At 43.7% G+C, this 22,369-nt stretch overlaps 2 protein-coding genes across 2 annotated transcripts; one reads left to right on the forward strand and one right to left on the reverse strand.

Annotated features, from left to right (window-relative positions):
- Positions 1-292: 292 nt before the first annotated feature.
- On the reverse strand, positions 293-10,375 carry mrps18b (mitochondrial ribosomal protein S18B). Its single transcript, XM_056297905.1, has 7 exons — positions 10,247-10,375; positions 9,615-9,771; positions 9,065-9,162; positions 6,282-6,350; positions 5,838-5,904; positions 5,368-5,427; positions 293-501 (listed from the first exon to the last, which is right to left on the reverse strand). The coding sequence occupies exons 1-7, from the start codon at positions 10,322-10,324 to the stop codon at positions 305-307; spliced, it is 726 nt and encodes a 241-aa protein (XP_056153880.1). The 5' UTR covers positions 10,325-10,375; the 3' UTR covers positions 293-304.
- Positions 10,376-10,869: 494 nt separating this feature from the next.
- On the forward strand, positions 10,870-21,499 carry ppp1r10 (protein phosphatase 1, regulatory subunit 10). Its single transcript, XM_056298585.1, has 18 exons — positions 10,870-11,327; positions 14,443-14,551; positions 14,682-14,768; positions 14,913-15,048; positions 15,146-15,197; positions 15,331-15,420; positions 15,514-15,642; positions 16,195-16,300; positions 16,435-16,538; positions 16,727-16,848; positions 16,962-17,121; positions 17,644-17,787; positions 17,934-18,180; positions 18,302-18,377; positions 18,470-18,685; positions 18,932-19,055; positions 19,183-19,554; positions 19,679-21,499. The coding sequence occupies exons 2-18, from the start codon at positions 14,445-14,447 to the stop codon at positions 19,837-19,839; spliced, it is 2,433 nt and encodes an 810-aa protein (XP_056154560.1). The 5' UTR covers positions 10,870-11,327; positions 14,443-14,444; the 3' UTR covers positions 19,840-21,499.
- The last annotated feature ends 870 nt before the right edge of the window (positions 21,500-22,369 follow it).

Raw genomic sequence — 22,369 nt, forward strand, 5'->3', positions numbered from 1 at the left:
AGGCAAGATATTGGATTGTTTTGTCATCATGCTACAAAAATGGTAAACTATTCCATATCTATTGAATGCTATTTAAAACGGACTTCCAATAAAATGGCTGGAATAAGGTCTATGAGTAAGATCTGCAAAGCCCAGTCCATAATACATGTTTTCATTTGAAGTTGATTTATTGCAAATACAACTGACAAGCAGTTGAAGTACATCATTGAAAGCAATTTTAAAAAACTGGTGAAGTTACCACATGTTGCTTTATTACAGAAAAATTACAGTTTATTAAAGTTTATTTCCTTATTCAGGAGACAATTCACACTTTTAAGTAATCCTTGTATATTTTCTTAACTTTAGCCACGTCTGCTTCACGGGGCGTGATGTTGTCATACCATTTATACCATGCTTCACCACAGCTCAGGAATGAAGGAGGTGGTGTAGATCCCACAGCATCATGGGAGTTGTTGTAGTCTTCTGATAAATCCATGAAGGGAATCTGGAAGGGTAGCAAACCTGAGGGGGGAAAACAGGCATTGTGTGATTGAAGAAGCATTAGCACTGCCACCGCCAGCTTTTAACAGGGATGCTGGTGAGGAAAAAGCAACCTGACAGCAGCATTTAATAACATATCTACAGAAATGTTCTTTTGCACCTTCAGTTATACTTTGCATACTATGGCAGTTGGTATAAGGATAACAGGACCTCACGTTATGCAGCAGAGCTATATGCCGATACAGGGTTGAGCAGGACATGGTAACGGTATCCCGGGCATCTGACTGTCCGTTCCAACACAATGTCTTGATGCATACTCAATGATCCAGGTAGAAAATCACAGGTTGAATCAGTTCATCGGGACACAACGCTTACTGAGAGACATGTTTCATCATCATCTAAGTGACCTCTTCAACTGACTGCAGGTACCCCCACCCTTATAAACAATACAGTGACTGCAGGTACCCCCACCCTTATAAACAATACAGTGACTGCAGGTGTCCCCACCTTTCTAAACAATACAGTGACTGCAGGTACCCCACCCTTATAAACAATACAGTGACTGCAGGTACCCCCACCCTTATAAACAATAGAGTGGCATAACGACCCAAACCAACGACCCGTTTCATATGCAAACTACTGTGACCATTAACTAGAGTTACAGTGGTCATGTGTACTATTCACAGGGATTGGGGAATGTTTGCAATCACAGTATTGTAAGATGGTGACAGATGTACTCGTAGGCCCCCCAGTTCTGGTTAATGGTCACGCCCATATTTGCATATGAAACTGGTCATTGGTTTGGGTCGTTATGCAGCTGTATTGTTTATAAGGGGGGGGGGGGGGGGCACCTGCAGTCAGTTCAGACTGAAGAGGTCACTTATGCACCTTTTCAACTACATGGTACCGGCTCGGCTCGACTCGCAGAGTGTGGTTTTCCATCAGCCGAACAGTGCCCCTCAGTGTAGCTGGTCTGCGTTGATTTTGGTACCCACTCCAGCTTTTCTGGAATGTCGACAAAGGTGGTACCAGAAAAGTGGTAACAGTTACCAAAATGCCGGTACTTAGTAATGGAAAACCAAAAAGTCAAGTGGAGTTGATCCGGTACCATGTAGTGGGAAAGGGGCATTGGATGGGTGATGAAACATCTGTCAGACATTGTGTCCCAATGAACTGATTCAACCTTTTTTGATTTTCAGCACAGACAGCATTTCTATGACACACCCATCTCATAAACTACAGGCTAACTGGTTGTCCATTCAGAATTTATCATTACATATTGTAATTCATAATTCATAAGTACACACCTGCATGTTAGATGTTTCACTCGTGTTAATTTCAGGTTAGACCTTCACAGCTAACTCTTAACAGGTACTGCCACACAAAACAACCAGACAGCTTACAAACGAGACAGTGTGCAGTGGAAACCCTGTACTGGCAAAGTGGCAACATGGGTATATAGCAAATATAGCAAAGCGGCAACATGGGTATATAGCAAAGTGACAACATGGGTATATAGCAAAAGAAATGTTATTCTGCAATGGTGAACAAATAAAGCCGTGATCCAGATTCCAGACACCTGACCTACTTCACAAGCTACCTGGGAGGAAATTGTTTTCCAAAACCACCACTCGACTCGTGTAACAGAGCCTGACAGGACATCCATGTGATCAGTGAATAAACAACACTGCCAGGACCACATGTGTACATTTGATGGGCACTGTAGCAAAGACACCGCTCCCTCTAGTCTGATTTGAGCTGGTGATACCGTATAACATGCGTATATACAGTGTTTTTTTCCGAAACAGTCAAAGGTATTGCGAGTGCTCAACTAATGAGCAGAATATCAACACAGATACAGGAAAAAAGATTTTAATACATTGCAGTACAGGCCTGTCTCGTGTGTCGCGCACTCATCAGCTGCTAATGTGTTTCAACAAAGAATCATACAGTTTACGTTGCCCCGCATCACGCCCCTAATTTTGGTTGGACAGCAACCAATCAGATGAGGAAACATTTAAACTATAACAACCAATGGGGTAGGTACTTATGATGCACAGCAACCAGTGGAGGGGTAGAAAACATCACAACCAATGAGGTAAGGGACTGGGGCTTGTTTTGAAAAGCATTTAGGGGCCAGGGCACTGTTGAAATGGCATACATTTAAAATATAACAAGGTAATTTATGTGAATCCTGTAGTGGGGTGGTGTTGGGGCACAGTTGGAAGGACAGGCAGCTAAAATATTAAACATATAAAAAAACTAATGTAATATGTGTATCATCTAATGGGGGTTTACTTATAGTTACAAAGGAGATATTTTTTTCGGTGTCTACAGCTGGTGTGGCCAATTCTTTTCTATTATTCAAGGTGGACATATCAGGTCTGCAAACAATAAAATACTTTTCTTTTTAATGTACGCCATTTCAACAGTGCCCTGGCCCCTAAATGCTTTTCAAAACAAGCCCCAGTCCCGTAACCCATTGGCTGTACTGTTTTCTACCCCTCCACTGGTTGCTGTGCATCATAAGTACCTACCCCATTGGTTGTTATAGTTTAAATTTTTCCTCATCTGATTGGTTGCTGTCCAACCGAAATTAGGGGCAACGTAAACTGTATGATTCTTTGTTGAACCACATCAGTAGCTGATGAGTGTGAGACGCACGAAACAGGCCTGTACTGCAATGTAGTAAACTTTTTTCTTGTATCTGTGTTGATATATATATATATATAAAACTTTGTTAAAAGAAACACTGCTGGCCAGTTCATTCCTGTTATTCAATGTGGACATTTCTGGTTTGCAAATGAAAGTAAGAAAATAAAAATGCAAATGAAATGTCCACATTAAATAACAGGAATGAATTGGCCAGCACTTGCACACATAGATATAAGCACCTACTTTGTAATTATAAACAGATCATGCCAACAGACAAATACCATTAACCTTGTATGCACCCCCCACCCCTACCCCACTGGACCTTTAGTGATCAAGTGTTTTTGAATTTTTGTACGTTGCACCTCCCTCTTCCCCATTGGACAGTGTGCACGTGATGTGCATGACAAGGCAGTAGATGGTGTGTTCTTCCCCTGTAACTGTGGTGACAGCTGATGATTGTTTATGGCATGAAACAGGCTTGTGTTGTCTCATAAAGAATTACTGGGTTATATTTATAACGTTAGTAATATTAAATTATATTTATAATGTTAGTAATATTAAGGTATATAATATTAGTAATATTAAGTTATATATAAATGTTAGTAATATTAAGTTATATATACAATGTTAGTGATATTAAATTATATTTATAATGTTAGTAATATTAAGTTATATATATATGTTAGTGATAAGTTATATTTATGATGTTAGTAATATTATGTTATAAATATAATATTAGTAATATTAAGTTATATATATATATATAATGTTAGTAATATCAAGTTATATATATTATTAATATTAAGTTATATTTATAAATGTTAGTAACATTAAGTTATATATAATATTAGTAATATTAAGTTATATTTATGTTAGTAATATTACGTCATATATAATATTAAGTTATATATATATTAGTAATATTAAGTTATATTTATAAATGTTAGTAATAAGTTAAATATAATATTAGTAATATTAAGTTATATATCGTCACCTTCTTAAAATAATGGCCTAAGTCATATTTTCAAGTTTTTAAAAAAACAGAATAAACTGACAAATTTTGTTTCAGTTTATTCGGTTTTTTGAAAAACTTGAAACTAGAGTTAGGCCATTATTTTAAGAAGCTGACGATATATAACGTTAATAACATCAAGTTATATTTATAATGTTAATACTATATATATAACTTAATATTACTAAGTTATATTTATAATGTTATTAATATTAAGTTATATATAATATTAGTAAGTTATATATACACTACCGTTCAAAAGTTTGGGATCACATTGAAATGTCCATATTTTTGAAGGAAAAGCCCTGTACTTTTCAATGAAGATAACTTTAAACTAGTCTTAACTTTAAAGAAATACACTCTATACATTGCTAATGTGGTAAATGACTATTCTAGCTGCAAATGTCTGGTTTTTGGTGCAATATCTACATAGGTGTATAGAGGCCCATTTCAAGCAACTATCACTCCAGTGTTCTAATGGTACAATGTGTTTGCTCATTGGCTCAGAAGGCTAATTGATGATTAGAAAACCCTTGTGCAATCATGTTCACACATCTGAAAACAGTTTAGCTCGTTACAGAAGCTACAAAACTGACCTTCCTTTGAGCAGATTGAGTTTCTGGAGCATCACATTTGTGGGGTCAATTAAACGCTCAAAATGGCCAGAAAAAGAGCACTTTCATCTGAAACTCGACAGTCTATTCTTGTTCTTAGAAATGAAGGCTATTCCATGCGAGAAATTGCTAAGAAATTGAAGATTTCCTACACCGGTGTGTACTACTCCCTTCAGAGGACAGCACAAACAGGCTCTAACCAGAGTAGAAAAAGAAGTGGGAGGCCGCGTTGCACAACTGAGCAAGAAGATAAGTACATTAGAGTCTCTAGTATTAATATTACATTATATATGTATATTAGTAATATTAAGTTATATATATAACGTTAGTAATATTAAGTTATATTTATAATGTTAGTAATATTAAGTTATATATATGAGAATATTAAGTTATATTTATAATGTTAGTAATATTGTGTTATATATATATTAGTAATATTGTTATATATGTAATGTTAGTAATATTAAGTTACATTTATAATATTAGTAATATCAAGGAGCTGTTAAGTAGTGTACAGAAATGGACACTGCCTTGTCCTGCTGACACCAGACTGCAGACTCCATGTGCCATGTGTGGTGTTGCTCGTGGTTATTTGATGGAACATACCGTGATCACGCGCCGTGTCTACTGCCTTGTTAAGCATCTTCTGCTGTTTCATACACACACCTGCAGAGGGAAACACCATCAGCCCCCTGTTGTTCATACACACTCCTGCAGGAGGAAACACCATCAGCACCCTGTTGTTCATACACACTCCTGCAGGGGGAAACACCATCAGCACCCTGTTGTTCATACACACTCCTGCAGGGGGAAACACCATCAGCACCCTGTTGTTCATACACACTCCTGCAGGGGGAAACACCATCAGCACCCTGTTGTTCATACACACTCCTGCAGGGGGAAACACCATCAGCACCCTGTTGTTCATACACACTCCTGCAGGGGGAAACACCATCAGCACCCTGCTGCCCTCGCTGTGCTACCTGCTCGACGTTCATGTGCTGGGTTTGTTTTGACGAGGTGCTTGGTAGTGATTTTGGTAGTGATTTTAACATATTTCGACACAGACCGCTCACCTGTTCGAGTGGGATCATACACGGTCCCGGTGTGAGGACTAATGAACTGCTGCAACAGCTTCACGTTCTGCAACACAAGTGGGTTTGATTCCAGTTAGCTGATAATGCAGAAAACATCTAATGTAAGTAGACTTTTACTGCAGCAAACCTGGCAGCAGTTCTCCCACAGCACCTCAAAACCAGTCAACACGTAGCCCTTTAATGACTGCCCCCACCCACCTGTAGTCAACACATAGCCCTTTAATGACTGCCCCCACCCACCTGTAGTTAAAACCAGTCAACACGTAGCCCTCTAATGACTGCCCTACCCACCTGTAGTCAACACGTAGCCCTTTAATGACTGCCCCCACCCGCGCCGCGTGTGTGTAGTTACAAAGTGCTGTGGCAGGACATCGGCGGTACAACTGCGTGTTGCGAGGCCACCACTGTCTCATGATTACTGACCTGATAATGGATGATGACATTTGGATCCCGACAAATAGGACAAGGGTTTCCACAGATTTTACCCCCTCTCTAAATAACACAAAAAAGTGACAGAGTTGAGAACAACTACGTGGGTTGATGTACACAACACAGGTTTGGGTTAATCCATGGATATGGGTTTCGTTTTGATGCTATGGGGCATCATTTTAACAACTTCTTGCATTATACGACCACATCACATTCAAACACAAACATCTGCCAATATGAACAAAAATACTTTCACAGTTGTACAGGACTTGACTTTTCACAACATACACACATTCAGTTAAGTAACACTTGCAGTATCATCCTGCCTTAAGAGACTAGTTGATTTGTAACTCACCTCAGTACAGAACAGTTTAGTGTACTATATTGATCCTTTGACATTTCTCATTTTGCCGCTACACAGCATAGCGTGGTATATACTACCGGTCATTCACCATTTAAAATGCCTATAGCATCTGAGTCACCAGGTCACTGAGCAAGTAGGGGACCCGGACCCTCTTGGTGTGATGCCAGAAAGCTGCCCAAGTACCCCGTTTGTCCACCGTTTGACAAACAAAAGTAAAATTCATCTGATGGGGTTTGGAGGTTGGCTATCCTATGATATCAAACATGGGTAGATTTCATAAACGGTTACTTGTAAGCTTAATCCAGTCTCACTCCAGTAACTTAAACTGTGATAAGATTTGTCTTTTTACGTTTCAAAAGAACATGTCGGTGGGGACATATAAAAGAAGACTGTAAAAGCTGGTGGGGACGTGTTCCCACCATCCTCACCTGATGCTGCCTTCAAGTCATGTCAGGACCAGATTATCAATGGGTGCACAGGAAGAGCTTCTGATTTTACAGCATGCCGTTAAAACGGTCATGATGGAAACCATGAATGTTCTGTGGCACACATTCTAGTCACTCATTCAGCGCTTTTGGCTCAGCAACTTCATAAAACATACACAGAGCTGAAACTTGGGGTTCTGGAAGTAAAACGCTATTCAACAGGGTATAAATAGTATAAATGGCAGATTTACCATAATCCATGAGACTGGACAACAATAGTTTACCTTTCAACTTCAATTGTAAGAAATCATGTTTTATTCCCAAATCCCCGGTAATAGTACACTATAAACCCTAAAGTGAGTTCCAACCAACCGTTTCAAATTTGTGCAGTTGGAAGACCGAACAGGACTCTGTCAGCTAGCAACCTGCTCCACCATACTGTCAGCTAGCAACCTGCTCCACCATACTGTCAGCTAGCAACCTGCTCCACCGTACTGTCAGCTAGCAACCTGCTCCACCGTACTGTCAGCTAGCAACCGGCTCCACCGTACTGTCAGCTAGCAACCTGCTCCACCGTACTGTCAGCTAGCAACCTGCTCCACCGTACTGTCAGCTAGCAACCTGCTCCACCATACTGTCAGCTAGCAACCTGCTCCACTTTACTGTCAGCTAGCAACCTGCTCCACTTTACTGTCAGCTAGCCACCTGCTCCACTTTACTGTCAGCTAGCAACCTGCTCCACCATACTGTCAGCTAGCAACCTGCTCCATCATACTGTCAACTAGCAACCTGCTCCACCATACTGTCAGCTAGAAACCTGCTCCACCATACTGTCAGCTAGAAACCTGCTCCACTATACTGTCAGCTAGCAACCTGCTCCACCATACTGTCAGCTAGCAGCCTGCTCCTCCATACTGTCAGCTAGCAGCCTGCTCCTCCATACTGTCAGCTAGCAACCTGCTCCACCATACTGTCAGCTAGCAACCTGCTCCACTATACTGTCAGCTAGCAATCTGCTCCACTATACTGTCAGCTAGCAGCCTGCTCCACTATACTGTCAGCTAGCAGCCTGCTCCACCATACTGTCAACTAGCAACCTGCTCCACCATACTGTCAGCTAGCAACCTGCTCCACTTTACTGTCAGCTAGCAACCTGCTCCACCATACTGTCAGCTAGCAACCTGCTCCACCATACTGTCAGCTAGCAACCTGCTCCATCATACTGTCAACTAGCAACCTGCTCCACCATACTGTCAGCTAGCAACCTGCTCCACCATACTGTCAGCTAGCAACCTGCTCCACTTTACTGTCAGCTAGCAACCTGCTTCACCATACTGTTAGCTAGCAACCTGCTCCACTTTACTGTCAGTTAGCAACCTGCTCAACCATCTTGTCTCCTGCAGACATGGATGTGGTGTTCATGGGATGAGCAGAATACAGATGACAAAACTCCTGCAGAGAAAGCACGAGCATTAAGGAGAAAATACACAATTGCAGTAGTTTTTTTGACATCATTCGCCATGCCTTAGGCTTAGGGGATGAGTGCTTTGATTCCCTCCAATTTTCTCTCCTTTTTTATATTTAATTTTTGCTTAGTATCAGTTGCTATAAGGCCATGATTCATCTCATGGCTGATTGGAACAGTTCAAGAATTAAACGTCAGAGGAAAGTAATGGATGTATTTACTTCCAGAACCTGGGCTACTGAAAAGTGGGCAGACATGTTTCAGCACCATTCCATATCTACTGCACATCCTTTCTTTTTCATTTTAATCACGAAGGCTTCTTCTCTTTGGTGATAAAACAACAAAAGTAACTTCCCTGCAGTGTCCATCCTGCCATGTCCGCTATTTAACCACTTGAACACAAAACCAAGGACTCGAACCTCGGACTCCTGAACTTGTAAGTAGGAATTTCTGAGGAGGATTTGAAGGTGGTATAAATGGGTTAATTTGAAATATAGATGAATCAGAGCCATAGCAAACTCACAATGCATGTCTTGCGTGTCTTCTGGGGTGGTATGCCTCCTTTGTGGTTCCTTCTGTAGCCCACCCAAACAGAATTGGTTCCATAGCGTTCAATGTACTCTGCGGGGAAAGTCAAGTAAATAGAGCATCCATCCATTATCCGAACCGCTTATCCTGCTCAGGGTCGTGAGGATGCTGGAGCCTGTCCCAGCAGTCATTGGGCAGCAGGCGGGAAGACACCCTGGACAGGCCGCCAGGCCGTTACACAGGGCCATTACACAGGGCCAGCACACACACACACACACACACATTCATACCTTGGGGCAATGTAGTACGGCCGATTCACTTGACCTACATGTCCTTGGACATGTAGGTCAAGTGAACCGGAGCCCCCGGAGGAAGCCCACGCAGACACGGGGAGAACATGCAAACTCCACAAAGAGGACGACCCGGGACGACCCCCAAGTTTGGACTACCCCGGGGGTCGAACCCAGAGCAATTACATGTAAAATATGCAGGGGAAAGAAAAATATCAGAAGCTGCAGATATGATTCATACTTGTCATTACTCACCTTCACTCTCCAGGTAATCCCAAGGTCTGTCCTTGTAACGGTCCAAAGCCTCGGCTGCACCCACATCTTTGTCTGATGGTGCTGTGCACAGCGAGTGGCTTGGTAGCAGGAACGGAGGCCGAGTCCATAATCTGACAGGCAGCTGCTGAGGACATGGCTGGACATACACAATCACAAGCATCACCAACAGCATTTAGTCAAGTATCATCACAGCAAACACAGATACAGGCAAAGAATCGCCTTGTTGTCTAAGTAAGTGCTGGGTTACTGTCATAATTATTCTGTAAAACACTTTCACACAACAGAACAAGAGCATAGAGATGTTTAATAGAGAAAAGGGCATAGACGGGGGAGAAAACATCCATAAAGTGGGATGGGAAGAAGGACCGTGGTGTGGAAAGGAGCGCAGCAGGAAGACGTTTGCGGATCAATAATATACGTCGGATGTTACAACGGTGTGTAAAGCCCAGCACTCTCATCCGAGCACATTACTGACGTCCACATCTGATGGCTAAGAGACGTCAGACCTTCGAGGCCACTAATCTTTCTCGTACCGTTCCAGGCAATTTTTCACAAAGTAAATATGAATTGGGTTAGCGCCGGAGCAAGAAATAACGTGTTAGTGACCATACCTTACAGCGCCGGACGGTGTGTAAAATGAGAGAAGGACGAGACAAGACACTGGCGATGCGTTGAACGGATGCCGCCATGCTTGCTGTCGCAGTAAAGGTCAAAGGTAAAAGATGGGAGGTCAACAAAATTAACTTTTGATTGGGCCTTTATAATTAAAATAAAACAAAGATAAAGGCTGAATTTGCACGAATATATGAAAATTTTGGCTTTTTTTGCTGTTGTTGTATTTTTTGCAAAAAATCTGATACGTTGCTCAGTCACATGATCTGGGCTCCGCCAGGTCCGCCTGGTAGCCATTTTGAAAAAACATTCATGACTAAAATTCTATATGAAATAATGCCATATATCCGGCTTGAGCGACTGAATCAGCTGTAAATATTCAACAAACCCCTATCTGCCCAAAAAAAATGGACTTTGGACCAATAGTTAGGGAGCTAATGCGAATAAACCGTGGCATCCGCCATTACGCCCTTGACGATGCGGACAAGGCGAAGCATGTGATCGGCGACTCCATCTTGCTGCTACGAAAACGGCTGAAAAAACGACTGAAATGACGTCAATCTCGTCACAGGGTATAAAAGCCAAATCCCTCCCCTCGCATTTCATTCCCGGATTTGTTCACAGGTGAGTAGCGTGAAGAAGACAATGAGGCTATTTTGAACAAAACTACTGCGTATTTACAGCAAAACTGGTATTTAATTGATTAAATCCTGATCAAGACCCTGATTTGTACAAAAGAGGAAAAGATGAGCGAGAAATGTGGATGTTAAGTGTTTCTTTTCATTTTTTCTTTTGCAGATCTGAATTTGTCTTGAAGACTGGGCCGTCGAGGACTTTGAACAGCCTTACTCTAATTCATATTTTTTCTTCAAGTAATGGACATTTGATTACTATTTTTGCCTCATATTTGTTTCCTGAAGGAAAGGCTAGCCTTTAGCTATCATAACCCCGCCCATAAGCAAGTTTTTCAGTTGCTATAAAACCATGAAGGTTGACGATATAAAAGTGAAATAAGAGATATAAGTGGCTTTAAAGCACACTAAAATATACCCGAGACGCTGAGGACCTATAGTACCACTAGTAAGTTGATTTTGAAGCAAAGTTGATTTGAAATTCATGAAGTGAAATCTAGACGCTGAATTGTGAGCTAGCTAGCCGGCTGGCTGGCTAGCTGGCTGGCTAGCGGTCTCCGTAGCGGCCGGGGCTCACGGCTATAAACAAAAGACGGTAGCTTAGCTAGACGATGAGCTCACACAGGAAAGCGGACGGAGACAACAGCACTCCGTTTCTTTGTGTGTGAGACGGATTTAATTAATGCACAGAATAAATGACTTATTAATTTGCAAAGTAACTATAAGCAATCTACTCATAAAGATTGCCGCAGGCACTGACAGGAGACGTTTTGCTTTATGAAGTTGGATTTTTTTGCTGCCAGATCTGTTGGGTTTGGGGCTGCTCCTTGGGAAACCCAACACTCACCGCAATCTATACATAAAGATTGCGTTAGTTCAGGACCGGGACTTGCGAAGCACACCGTGTTTTGTTTTGAACAATACTTGCAGGGGAGCTCCGTCCAAATTAGCTTATCACGCACTGTGGCCGAGACTCGGGCGAGGGGAGCGTTCTTTCCGAGGGCCGAGCGGTCGGGACTGTTGGCGCGGCGGCGGCGCTACCCTCCGCCCGCCGTCCTTCGACACCACCGGGGGGGGGGGCACCGGCGTGTTTCGGCCGCCGTTACGGAGTTGTGCCTGTTCCGAAGCGCAGACCCGAGCGTACGTAGCGTCTCCTCGGCTGCCGGCGATGTTTGCTTTTCCCCGCGAAGCCGCTGATGGCGACCGCGTCTTTACCCCTCTCCAGCCGCTCCGCTCGAATGCCGCTCCGGCCATTGTCCTGCCGTGTTTGCCGTTGTCAACGAAGCGGTTAACCAAAAAAAAGGGGGCAGGGCTTCTTCCTCCGTTTTCCCGTCAATCACGCGGCGCGGGGCGGGGGGTCGCGGGCTCCCTCCCACGTCAGCCTGGCAGCTGGTGGCGAGCCTCTGCCGGTACGTGGCGGCGGGCCTGCGTTATTCTGTAACCGCTCAAAAGTAGGCCTGAAGACCGTCATTCAGTATTGATCAGATTACTGAAGATACATATGTGGCATGTGGTGAGGCAAATCAGGCCATCGCTTACTCACACCAAGCCCGCCAGCCACCGTGAACGGGTGTCATGTAGTGAACAGCACGCTGGGGGAGAACCAGAGTGTGTAACATAGATACATAGACGCGTTTATACACCTAGACACGCGCAAGTAGCCATGTGCGGTGACGTCAGAACCGATTCACTCAAAAGTACCAAATTAAAACCATCTCTCCCAATGAACTGGCAGTTTGGGTCATGTTCAACATCTGTACATGTGTAACAATTGTGGCATTTGCAGGAGTTGTGTTATTTGCAGTGTTGTGGAGGTCTGAGACAATATAAAACGTCTACTACAACATGTAAGCGGGTAAGACAAAACTGATTCCTCACACCATGACACTTCAAATTCTAGCAGCCGACGATGCAGTCTTGCGGATTAAATTGGAACTAGAAGTTATAATAAACAAATGTAAAGTACACAAATTTGTACTGACATTAGTTTGCACTAAAAATACACAAGTGCATGCAATTTAGACCAAGCCCAATCATGTGTGACAGCAGCAAGTGAAAAGCGTTTTTTGAGTTTTTCAGATTTTTTTGAACATCAAGAACATTTCAGCTCATCAATGACATGAATTGTGTTGGAGCCAAGGCATATTATCCCAGCTTTTAGTTGTATCTCCTTGGACTTTATCTTGGACTTGCCTGTGGCAGATCTCGGCTGAAATAATGTCAAAATATCAAATATATGCTGCTCACAAACATGTTTTCTAATTTAGATATAACTGGTTTTTTGTCATAATTTCAACAGAGTTTTTGTTGTTCATTGATTTGTTGCTTTGTCTAGAGGTCATTGTTGGACTGTTGTTAAACAGTCAGTCCAACAATGACCTCATAGTCCAACTAATCTAAGGGTGGCAGTAAAATCCCAAGAATTCCTAAATGGGTTTCTGGCTGAGAGCAGCTGACTGTGATGTGTAATGAACTGCTGTAGAGTTAGAACCACAATATTAATCTGATAATAACCTCAGTTTAGTCACTGTCAGATGTCATGTATGAGAATAGATGGGTGTTTATCAACATTTACATCATGCCTTTTTGGCATTTAATTTAAGTCATTTGAGGTCATTTTTATCTCTTCATAACTTCAATGTGAGCTTTTGACACTCATTTTCTCAATTGATACCTAATTTTTCACAATAAGCTACCTTGTCTGACATTTATAGAAGTGTATTACTACACTTGTAATCATAATTCTTACCTATTATCCAAGTCTTATGCTTTTTTAATTGCAACATAGCTTTGAGTTTCATCTTGCTATTGTTTTCATATTATTGTAAAGGATTAATACTCTGGCATAAAGGGTGTCTGTGTTTACATTTTGCCATGTTTTTTTAGGGTCTAAATAAAATGATATTTGTTTTGATAATGCATTATCTTTGGAATGTCTGTTAATAAGCTTTACATTGGGTGTCTTGCTCTGTGCATCACTGCTGCCTCGTTGATCACGCACTGAACCGCAGTAGACACCGTTGCCTCATACTGAGAAATGAAAGTAATGCAATGAAAATGATCATGCAAGCGCTACATGAAAACACTAGTGAGGGGGAGTTCACTGCCCTGTCCCCCACCTCAACCAGAACCTTACTGAGGTGATGAAGTTGACCCAATACAAAAGGTTTTAAACATTTTAAGTGTGTCTTGAGAGCTACAGAAACAGTGTGGTGGATAGTTGACTGAGTTGCTATCTTCCAAGGACTTTGTGAAACTCATTTTTTGCTACCTTATTCAGACCACGGTGTGCTGTACAGGTTTTGACATAACCGAGTGTTTCTCTGATCGGGGGTGAAACGGTTTACTTTTGAGTCGGTTCTCGTTAAGACGATTCAGGGTGGGATCCGGACTAGATTTTTACCGTGGAGCTTCCCTGAAACAGTTATTTGGCAAGCAAAAATCCTTTCCAATGAAAATACCACAGATCACAATCTTTCCTGGTGAAAAGTAACTTGTAAATGCATGTGTCGTTCCTCTGTGGCACGGAAATGTGCTGATGAGCCAAGGTGTGTTTATTTCAGAAATGGCAGTGGGCCCGGTGGACCCCAGAGAGATTTTAAAGGGAGTGGAGGCGTTGCTGGGGAAAGATGGAGAACTCCGCAGCCTAGAGGGAGTCCCTAAATTCTTTAGGTGAGGGGTGGAGGATCATACTCGGCAAACTTCTCTGCGTTAACTATTTCACATAAAGGAAAAAAAAGGTTTCGTTTTTTCTCTCCTTTTAGCTCACCAGTAATAATGGTTATTCTTTCTTCCCGTCCAGTTTAATGAAAGCCTCCACTAAGATGGTCAGTAGATGTATGTATTTGAACATTCTACTACAGACAAAATCCCACGATATTCTCAACAGGTAACCTGATTTTCTGTTCTGTGTCCTGTGTATGTAAAGTGTTTAACGTGTCTTTTCATTTCCAACTGATGTTTTAAAAACTTTTATTTTTTCCAATCACAGTTTTGCTTTGCTTTGTAAAGTAATTTGTACTCTCTTGCGCAGGTTTATCCGAGTAGGTGGCTACAAACTGCTCAATTCCTGGTTGACCTACTCCAAAAGTACCACCAACACTCCCCTGCTCCAGCTTATTCTGCTGACCTTGCAGAAGCTGCCTCTAAAAGTGGACCACCTCAAACAGGTATTGTCCAGGCCCAAGGGGTTAGTTAGCACCACACCATGCTTATCATACCACGACATCAGAACGGTGTTCACTTACAAGGTTTCACTTTCCCTAGAATAATACAGCGAAGCTCGTGAAGCAGTTGAGCAAGAGTGGAGAGACGGAGGGTGAGTTTCCTCCCACCCGAATCGCTATTGGTTTTGGGTAGTTTTAAGAGCACTACATAAAAAGACAAGTAGAAACCAACTGAATGTTGTACATCTTCAGAGGAGTTTCTTACACTACTCTTGTGTCCTTCAGAGTTGAGGAAGTTGGCAGCTATACTTGTAGATGGGTGGATGGCAATAATCCGATCTCAGAGCGTCTCAAGCAGCGGGAATTCTCCTTCAGGTAACAACGCTTTATAATTGATTTAATTTTTGTCAGATTTCTTCCTCACATGCAAAAGCACCTCACCAAGGTTTGTAACACTGGATATTCTAGATAAGAAAAGGAGGAGGGAAGAGAGCAAAGTAGTGGTGCGGGATGTGAAGGAAAAGCCTGGAGACGATGAGAAGAAGAAAGAAAAACCCAAAGCTCATGCACCCAGCCATGCAAAGATCCGCTCCATAGGTAAGTTAACCTTATTAAAAACTGGCCTGGGCATCCGGGTAGCGTAGCGGTCTATTTTGTTGCCTACCCACACAGAGATCCCGGTTTGAATCCCCGCGTTACCTCGGCTTGGTCGAGTGTCCCTACAGACACAATTGGCTGTGTCTGCGGGTGGGAAGCCGGATGTAGGTATGTGTCCTGGTCGCTGCACTAGCACCTCCTTTGGTTGGTCGGTGCGCCTGTTCGGGGGGAGGGGGGGAATAACGTGATCCTCCCACGCGCTTCATCCCCCTGGTGAAACTCCTCACTGTCAGGTGAAAAGAAGGGGCTGGCACTCCAGCCCCTTCTTTTCACATGGGAGGGGGCATGTGGTAGTCTGCAGCCCTCCCCGGATCAGCAGAAGGGGTGGAGCAGAGACCAGGTTGTCTTGAAAGAGTGTTGTAATTGGACAGGTACGATCGGGGGAGAACTGGCCAGAATAATTGAGCAATGAGTTAAACTATCTCTTAATTTGTAAGGTGTTATGAAATAATTATATAATGTGTAAAATGTGCTGTTTTGTTTTTTTAACAGGATTGGAGATGGATACTCCAACCCCTGTCCCTGCCAAGAAGACCCCTACAGCGCCACAGCTCGGCGACAAGTACAACATCAAGCCTGCAGTTATTAAAAGGCCTAGGTACGGAGTCCAAGCCGAGTTCTCTACTGAGCGTAGTGCCCTCCTGTGGCATGTTGTTGTCACCTAGGATAAGAAATGCCTGTGTGCTGCCCCAGGTGGTTGAATAAAGAACTGACTTGTGTTTATTTCATCAGCTCTGGTCCATCAGACACACCACCAGCGGAAAAAAAATACAAGCCATTAAATACCCCGTCTAATGCTACGAAGGAGATCAAAGTCAAGATCATCCCTGCACAACGTAAGGCTTACACAGATACATGTCATTTAATACCTGAAGGGAGCGCTGTAAAGGTACTTGGATAACTAGATCGTCAGCTGCGGTCTCCCAATTGGCCGCCTCAGTATCTGAAACATAACTGAAAGACCAGTAAACAGGACTAGTAACCTTTTGCCCTTGGTTCACCTTCCTCTCTGTCGTTACTGCAGCAATGGAGTGCACCGGTTTCTTGGATGCTTTAAACTCGGCCCCGGTGCCCGGCATAAAGATAAAAAAGAAGAAACCCGGTGTCGGTACCAATACCAAGGCAGTCTCCCCTACATCTAACAAGGTATTAATTTGGTCTCCCAATAATTTAATCCCTCTTGAAGACTAGATTATCGTATGGCCAAACTAGCATTTGAGGGGTTTACAGTGGAATCTAATTCTGTTTTGTGTTCCCAGCCGAGTCCATTTGACTGCAAGGGATCCACCTACCCATCATCGTCTACCAAACCGTCATCTCCAGAAGCTACTGCTTCTGTGACTCCTCCACACGAGATTCAAGAGCTGGAGCAGCCCGGGACCCCCGTGCCCACCGAGGATCTGGAGGCAGCTGACAACAGTAGGAACCCGGTCCACACAAGCTCATTTAAGGCATCACTGTGTAATTTTTCAATTAGTTAAGCAAACGAGGCGTAATTATTTCTTTGATTACAGGAAATGACACCCATTGCAAGGAATGATAAAAATGAACACAAGAATTAGATTTTTTTTTTCAGCAGTGTACCACACACATTCGGTTTTACCATGCCTTGTAACAAGTGTTATTTCCTGTGCGCGAATAAAGGATCATGTGTCGTTCACTGGCATTGCGACAGTACTACCCGTGCTTTTCACACCCGATCATCTGGGGTGAGAGCAAGGGAAGGAAGTGTTGTATTGAAGTGCCGGAGGTCTCAATTTTTCCTTTACACACTCCAGATCTTAATGAATTGATAGAAAAATTACACAGTGTTGCTTTGAAGGCATTACTGTAATATCTGCAAGTGTCAATTGATCTGTCCGATTTTCCAGGTGTCTCTAAAAGGGTTTCTCTAACATCTCTTCTTCTTCTTTTTTTTCCTCTCTCCTTCAATTTTCTTAGGTGAGAAACCCAATTCCCTGGCTGAGCCACGTGGAGAGGAGGAAAGCTTGACAAAGAAAGGCAAGAAAAAGAAAAGTGTTCGCTGGGCTGAGGAAGAGCATCTCAAAGAGTACTTTTACTTTGACCTTGATGAGACGGAAAGAGGTATGGGAATTACTTGTACATAAATGTTAAACTCTTACTATTGTGTTCTGGTTGAGTTTTCAATTGGCCCTTACTATTCACATAATCATGCTCCTGTGGTCATGAAGAATCTCAAGATCTTCCCACTCTTATTTTGGCTCTCATAGTCAATGTCAACAAGATCAAGGACTTTGGTGAGGCTGCCAAACGCGAGCTGATGATGGACAGGCAGACATTTGAGATGGCACGCCGGTTATCCCATGACACAATGGAGGAAAGAGTCCCTTGGACAGCCCCAAGGCCTCTGATTCTTGTTGGGAGCCTGGTCACCCCTGGGGCCAACAGTACAGAGAAGCTCACTCAGAGGGACAGGGAGATGGGCATTCTACAGGAGATATTTCTCAGCAAAGAAAGGTAGGGTTCTTGCGGAAACTTCATAAGTAGTTTTATATTTCACTCCTGCATCATGATTGTTGAAAGCAGCTATTTTATTTGATGCAATAAGAAAATCAATTGACTGACCTCTTTCTTCTAGTGTGCCTGACAGTCCTCATGAACCAGACCCAGAGCCTTATGAGCCCATGCCTCCCCGCCTCATCCCTCTTGACGAGGTACAATACGTCAACTTAAATAAATATTTCTCTCACTCTCTCTCGCTCCTCCTACCTTACTAACTCCTTTTGATATTTGAACAACTATGCAGGATTCCACCATGATGGATGACAGCTATGTAGAACCGATGGATACTACCCCGCAGCAGTCCTCTGCAATGGGCCATACCGAGGGATCCAAGCTGCCCCCTGTCTTGGCCAACCTTATGGTTAACCTAGGCAATAGTGGCCGCAGCCCTCAAGCTACCAATACGGTTGGCCCTGTGGCCCCTACTGTAAATGTACAGGAATTGCTCTCATCTATCATGGTAAAAACAAAATGTTTTGTACAGAAACTATACTTGTGTTAGCTGAGATAGAGTCATGACATACACCAGGTTTATTTGTATTCTCTGGCAGACATTGGGTGGATTTCCTGTAATTGCAAGCTTGTCTGAATTGCCAGAAGTATTCTTAACACTCAGAGAATCCATGGCCCAGGGAATGTACCATTTCTCTAACTTCCACCCTCTACAGTTATTACAAGTGTCATCTCCTCTGTCTTTGGTCTCTAGGGTGCTCAGGGTAATCAGTCTACTGAGGAACTGATAAAACAGCCTGACTTCTCAGATAAAATCAAACAGCTACTTGGCTCCCTGCAGCAGACCCAGAATCAGAACCAAAATGGACCTCCACCAGGTAAAAATAGCTTCTCCCTCTGTTACTGCACAAATTCATCTCTCATGCTATCTGACGATTTGTCTGCCCATGACTGCTGAAGAATCATATTTTCATTAACATGTTCAAATATGTTCCTGCTCCTTAGTAAACCAAGGCTTGCTTGGCCATGGTCCAGGGATGAACAACATGAACAATATGAACAACATGAACATGAATATGCAGATACCCATGAATGGCTACCCTCCCAGCAACCCACCTGGTGCCCCCCGCTTCAACCACCCACCCCCACCTCACAACCATGGGCCACCCTTCAATGCTGGCGGAGGCCCTCGTATGATGGGCCCACCCCCAGGTCAGGGTCGTGGAGATAATGGCAACTACTGGGGAGAAGACTCCATGAGAGGGGGTGGCCACAGAGGAGGCCACTTCCATCGAGGTGGCCGGGGCAGAGGAGGAGACCAGGGCTTTAGAGGCAGAGGCCGAGGAGGTCCCCGTGGAGGGCACAACAATATGAATGGTTTGTCAGATATTTTTCATCCTTAATGTGTCAGAACTAATAATTAAAATAAAAAATAATTGTTAGTGTGACTTGCGCTCTACATCTGACATTAAAGATGTGTGCTTTTCTTCTCTTGTGAAAGATATGTCCAAAAGGCCTGTGTGTCGGCACTTCATGATGAAGGGAAACTGCCGGTATGAAAGCAACTGTGCTTTCTACCATCCTGGTGTGAATGGACCGCCCTTGCCCCCCAACCACCCTGCAAACAACCAGCATCCTCAGCACCCCCAGCATGGACACTAGAAGTAGCACTCCTGCCATTAGGTGGCTAATGTTGAAAGAGGCCAGCTCTGCTCTGCTCTACCACTATACCTGCATTCTGCTGGGACGGACAAAACAGCTCAAAAAACTAACCTGGAATGTGGAGGTCTGCTGCTTTTCTCTTAATATTGAGAATAAGTGACGTTTGCTTGCACACACAAATGTGAATGTAGGGACTCAGTAGCTGTTAGATGATCACTAATGTGACTGTATGTTTTTATTGTGATCATTTTTAACAGTCCTAGTGTTAAGACTGATCATTTGCTATACCTGACTACTACCTTCTGTTGCTGCAACTAGAGTATTTTATTGCCATCTAGTTTTGTCTCCCTTGATCAGGCCTACAACTTCCCAACGCACTAAATAACAAATCAAATGGGGTACTTATACACACTGTATGTCCACGGTATGCCAAGAATCAGACGTTACACTAAATTTGGGAAGCGTTTCATGGCCACCCTATCCCTGCATAAATGTTTCCTCACAATTCTTATGTGGATTTTGGGTTTTGTTAAACTGTGGTTCCCTCGATGTTTGGTTCTGGAATGTAGGGGGACCTGTTCCCCGGCTAATATTGCTCAATTCATGTCCATATCAAAGCCCTGTGTTGGAGAGATGGATACGACATGTTAACAAAACATACCTTCAGTTTCCCACAGGCCCATTTCAACAACGGAAATTAATTTTTTCGCTGATAAGGTTTTCCGCTCGTCCCATCTTTTTTAATCGTAGGTGAAACTCTGAGATTTAGGAGGAGTAGTAGAAAACACTAGAGATCAAAATTTGACCAGCCCTACAGAATCCATATATGTCCCAGTGCTTAGAATGATGCTAAAGTCCTGAGTTTACAGTTGGTCCTTAAATTTCCCCGGAGATGGAACATGTAGTGCAGTTCTCCTCGCTGCAGCAGTGCCCTTCACACTGAACATGTGGTGCAGCTCTCCTCACTGTAGTGGTGCCCTTCACACTGAACATGTAGTGGTTCTCCTCACTGCAGTGGTGCCCTTCACACTGAACATGTAGTGGTTCTCCTCACTGGAGCGGTGCCCTTCACACTGAACATGTGGTGCAGCTCTCCTCACTGCAGTGGTGCCCTTCACACTGAACATGTAGTGGTTCTCCTCACTGGAGCGGTGCCCTTCACACTGAACATGTGGTGCAGTTCTCCTCACTGCAGTGGTGCCCTTCACACTGAACATGTAGTGTGGTTCTCCTCACTGCAGTGGTGCCCTTCACACTGAACATGTAGTGGTTCTCCTCACTGGAGCGGTGCCCTTCACACTGAACATGTAGTGTGGTTCTCCTCACTGCAGTGGTGCCCTTCACACTGAACATGTAGTGGTTCTCCTCACTGCAGCGGTGCCCTTCACACTGAACATGTAGTGTGGTTCTCCTCACTGCAGTGGTGCCCTTCACACTGAACATGTAGTGTGGTTCTCCTCACTGCAGTGGTGCCCTTCACACTGAACATGTAGTGTGGTTCTCCTCACTGCAGTGGTGCCCTTCACACTGAACGTGTAGTGTGGTTCTCCTCACTGCAGTGGTGCCCTTCACACTGAACATGTAGTGGTTCTCCTCACTGCAGCGGTGCCCTTCACACTGAACATGTAGTGTGGTTCTCCTCACTGCAGTGGTGCCCTTCACACTGAACATGTAGTGGTTCTCCTCACTGCAGTGGTGCCCTTCACACTGAACATGTAGTGGTTCTCCTCACTGCAGTGGTGCCCTTCACACTGAACATGTAGTGTGGTTCTCCTCACTGCAGCGGTGCCCTTCACACTGAACATGTAGTGTGGTTCTCCTCACTGGAGCGGTGCCCTTCACACTGAACATGTAGTGTGGTTCTCCTCACTGCAGTGGTGCCCTTCACACTGAACATGTAGTGGTTCTCCTCACTGCAGCGGTGCCCTTCACACTGAACATGTAGTGTGGTTCTCCTCACTGCAGTGGTGCCCTTCACACTGAACATGTAGTGGTTCTCCTCACTGCAGTGGTGCCCTTCACACTGAACATGAAAATATCGTGTGCTCTACTGAAGTGACACCAGGAGCAGATGATACCATGGCCTTAACTGGTGGCTTAATTTTTCTGCTCTGTGTTTCAGTCGTGAGATGAGTCATCCAGGAAGTGTTGTGTGATTCTGTAGGGTTGTGCCGTAGACCTTTCCCTCGCGTTCTTTCGTTTCCTTTGTCCCGGCTTGGCAGCATATGGCGTAGCCTCCAGTGGGAAGCAGGTGTAGCTCAGTGTGGCGGTGGTGTCTGACACCCTGTAAAGTTCATCCTCTCCAGAAGTACAGTGTTTGCCCATGTTGTGCCACTGCGTGTGTAATCGCTCACATCAGCTTCCAGGGGTCCTGTGTCGTAAGTGCATCTCCAGTGTTAAAGGACGTCTGGTCAGAACGATTAACTATTTCATGGGTCAGCCATGTTGAGTGTTTTCTGTGAAAACAACAGCCTCTACGTCTCTTGTGGGACTGTACATTTTTTTTTTACCCCCAGTCCTCTTTTTTTAT

The sequence above is a fragment of the Lampris incognitus genome, chromosome 18 (assembly GCF_029633865.1).
Source record: "Lampris incognitus isolate fLamInc1 chromosome 18, fLamInc1.hap2, whole genome shotgun sequence".
NCBI lineage: Eukaryota > Metazoa > Chordata > Actinopteri > Lampriformes > Lampridae > Lampris > Lampris incognitus.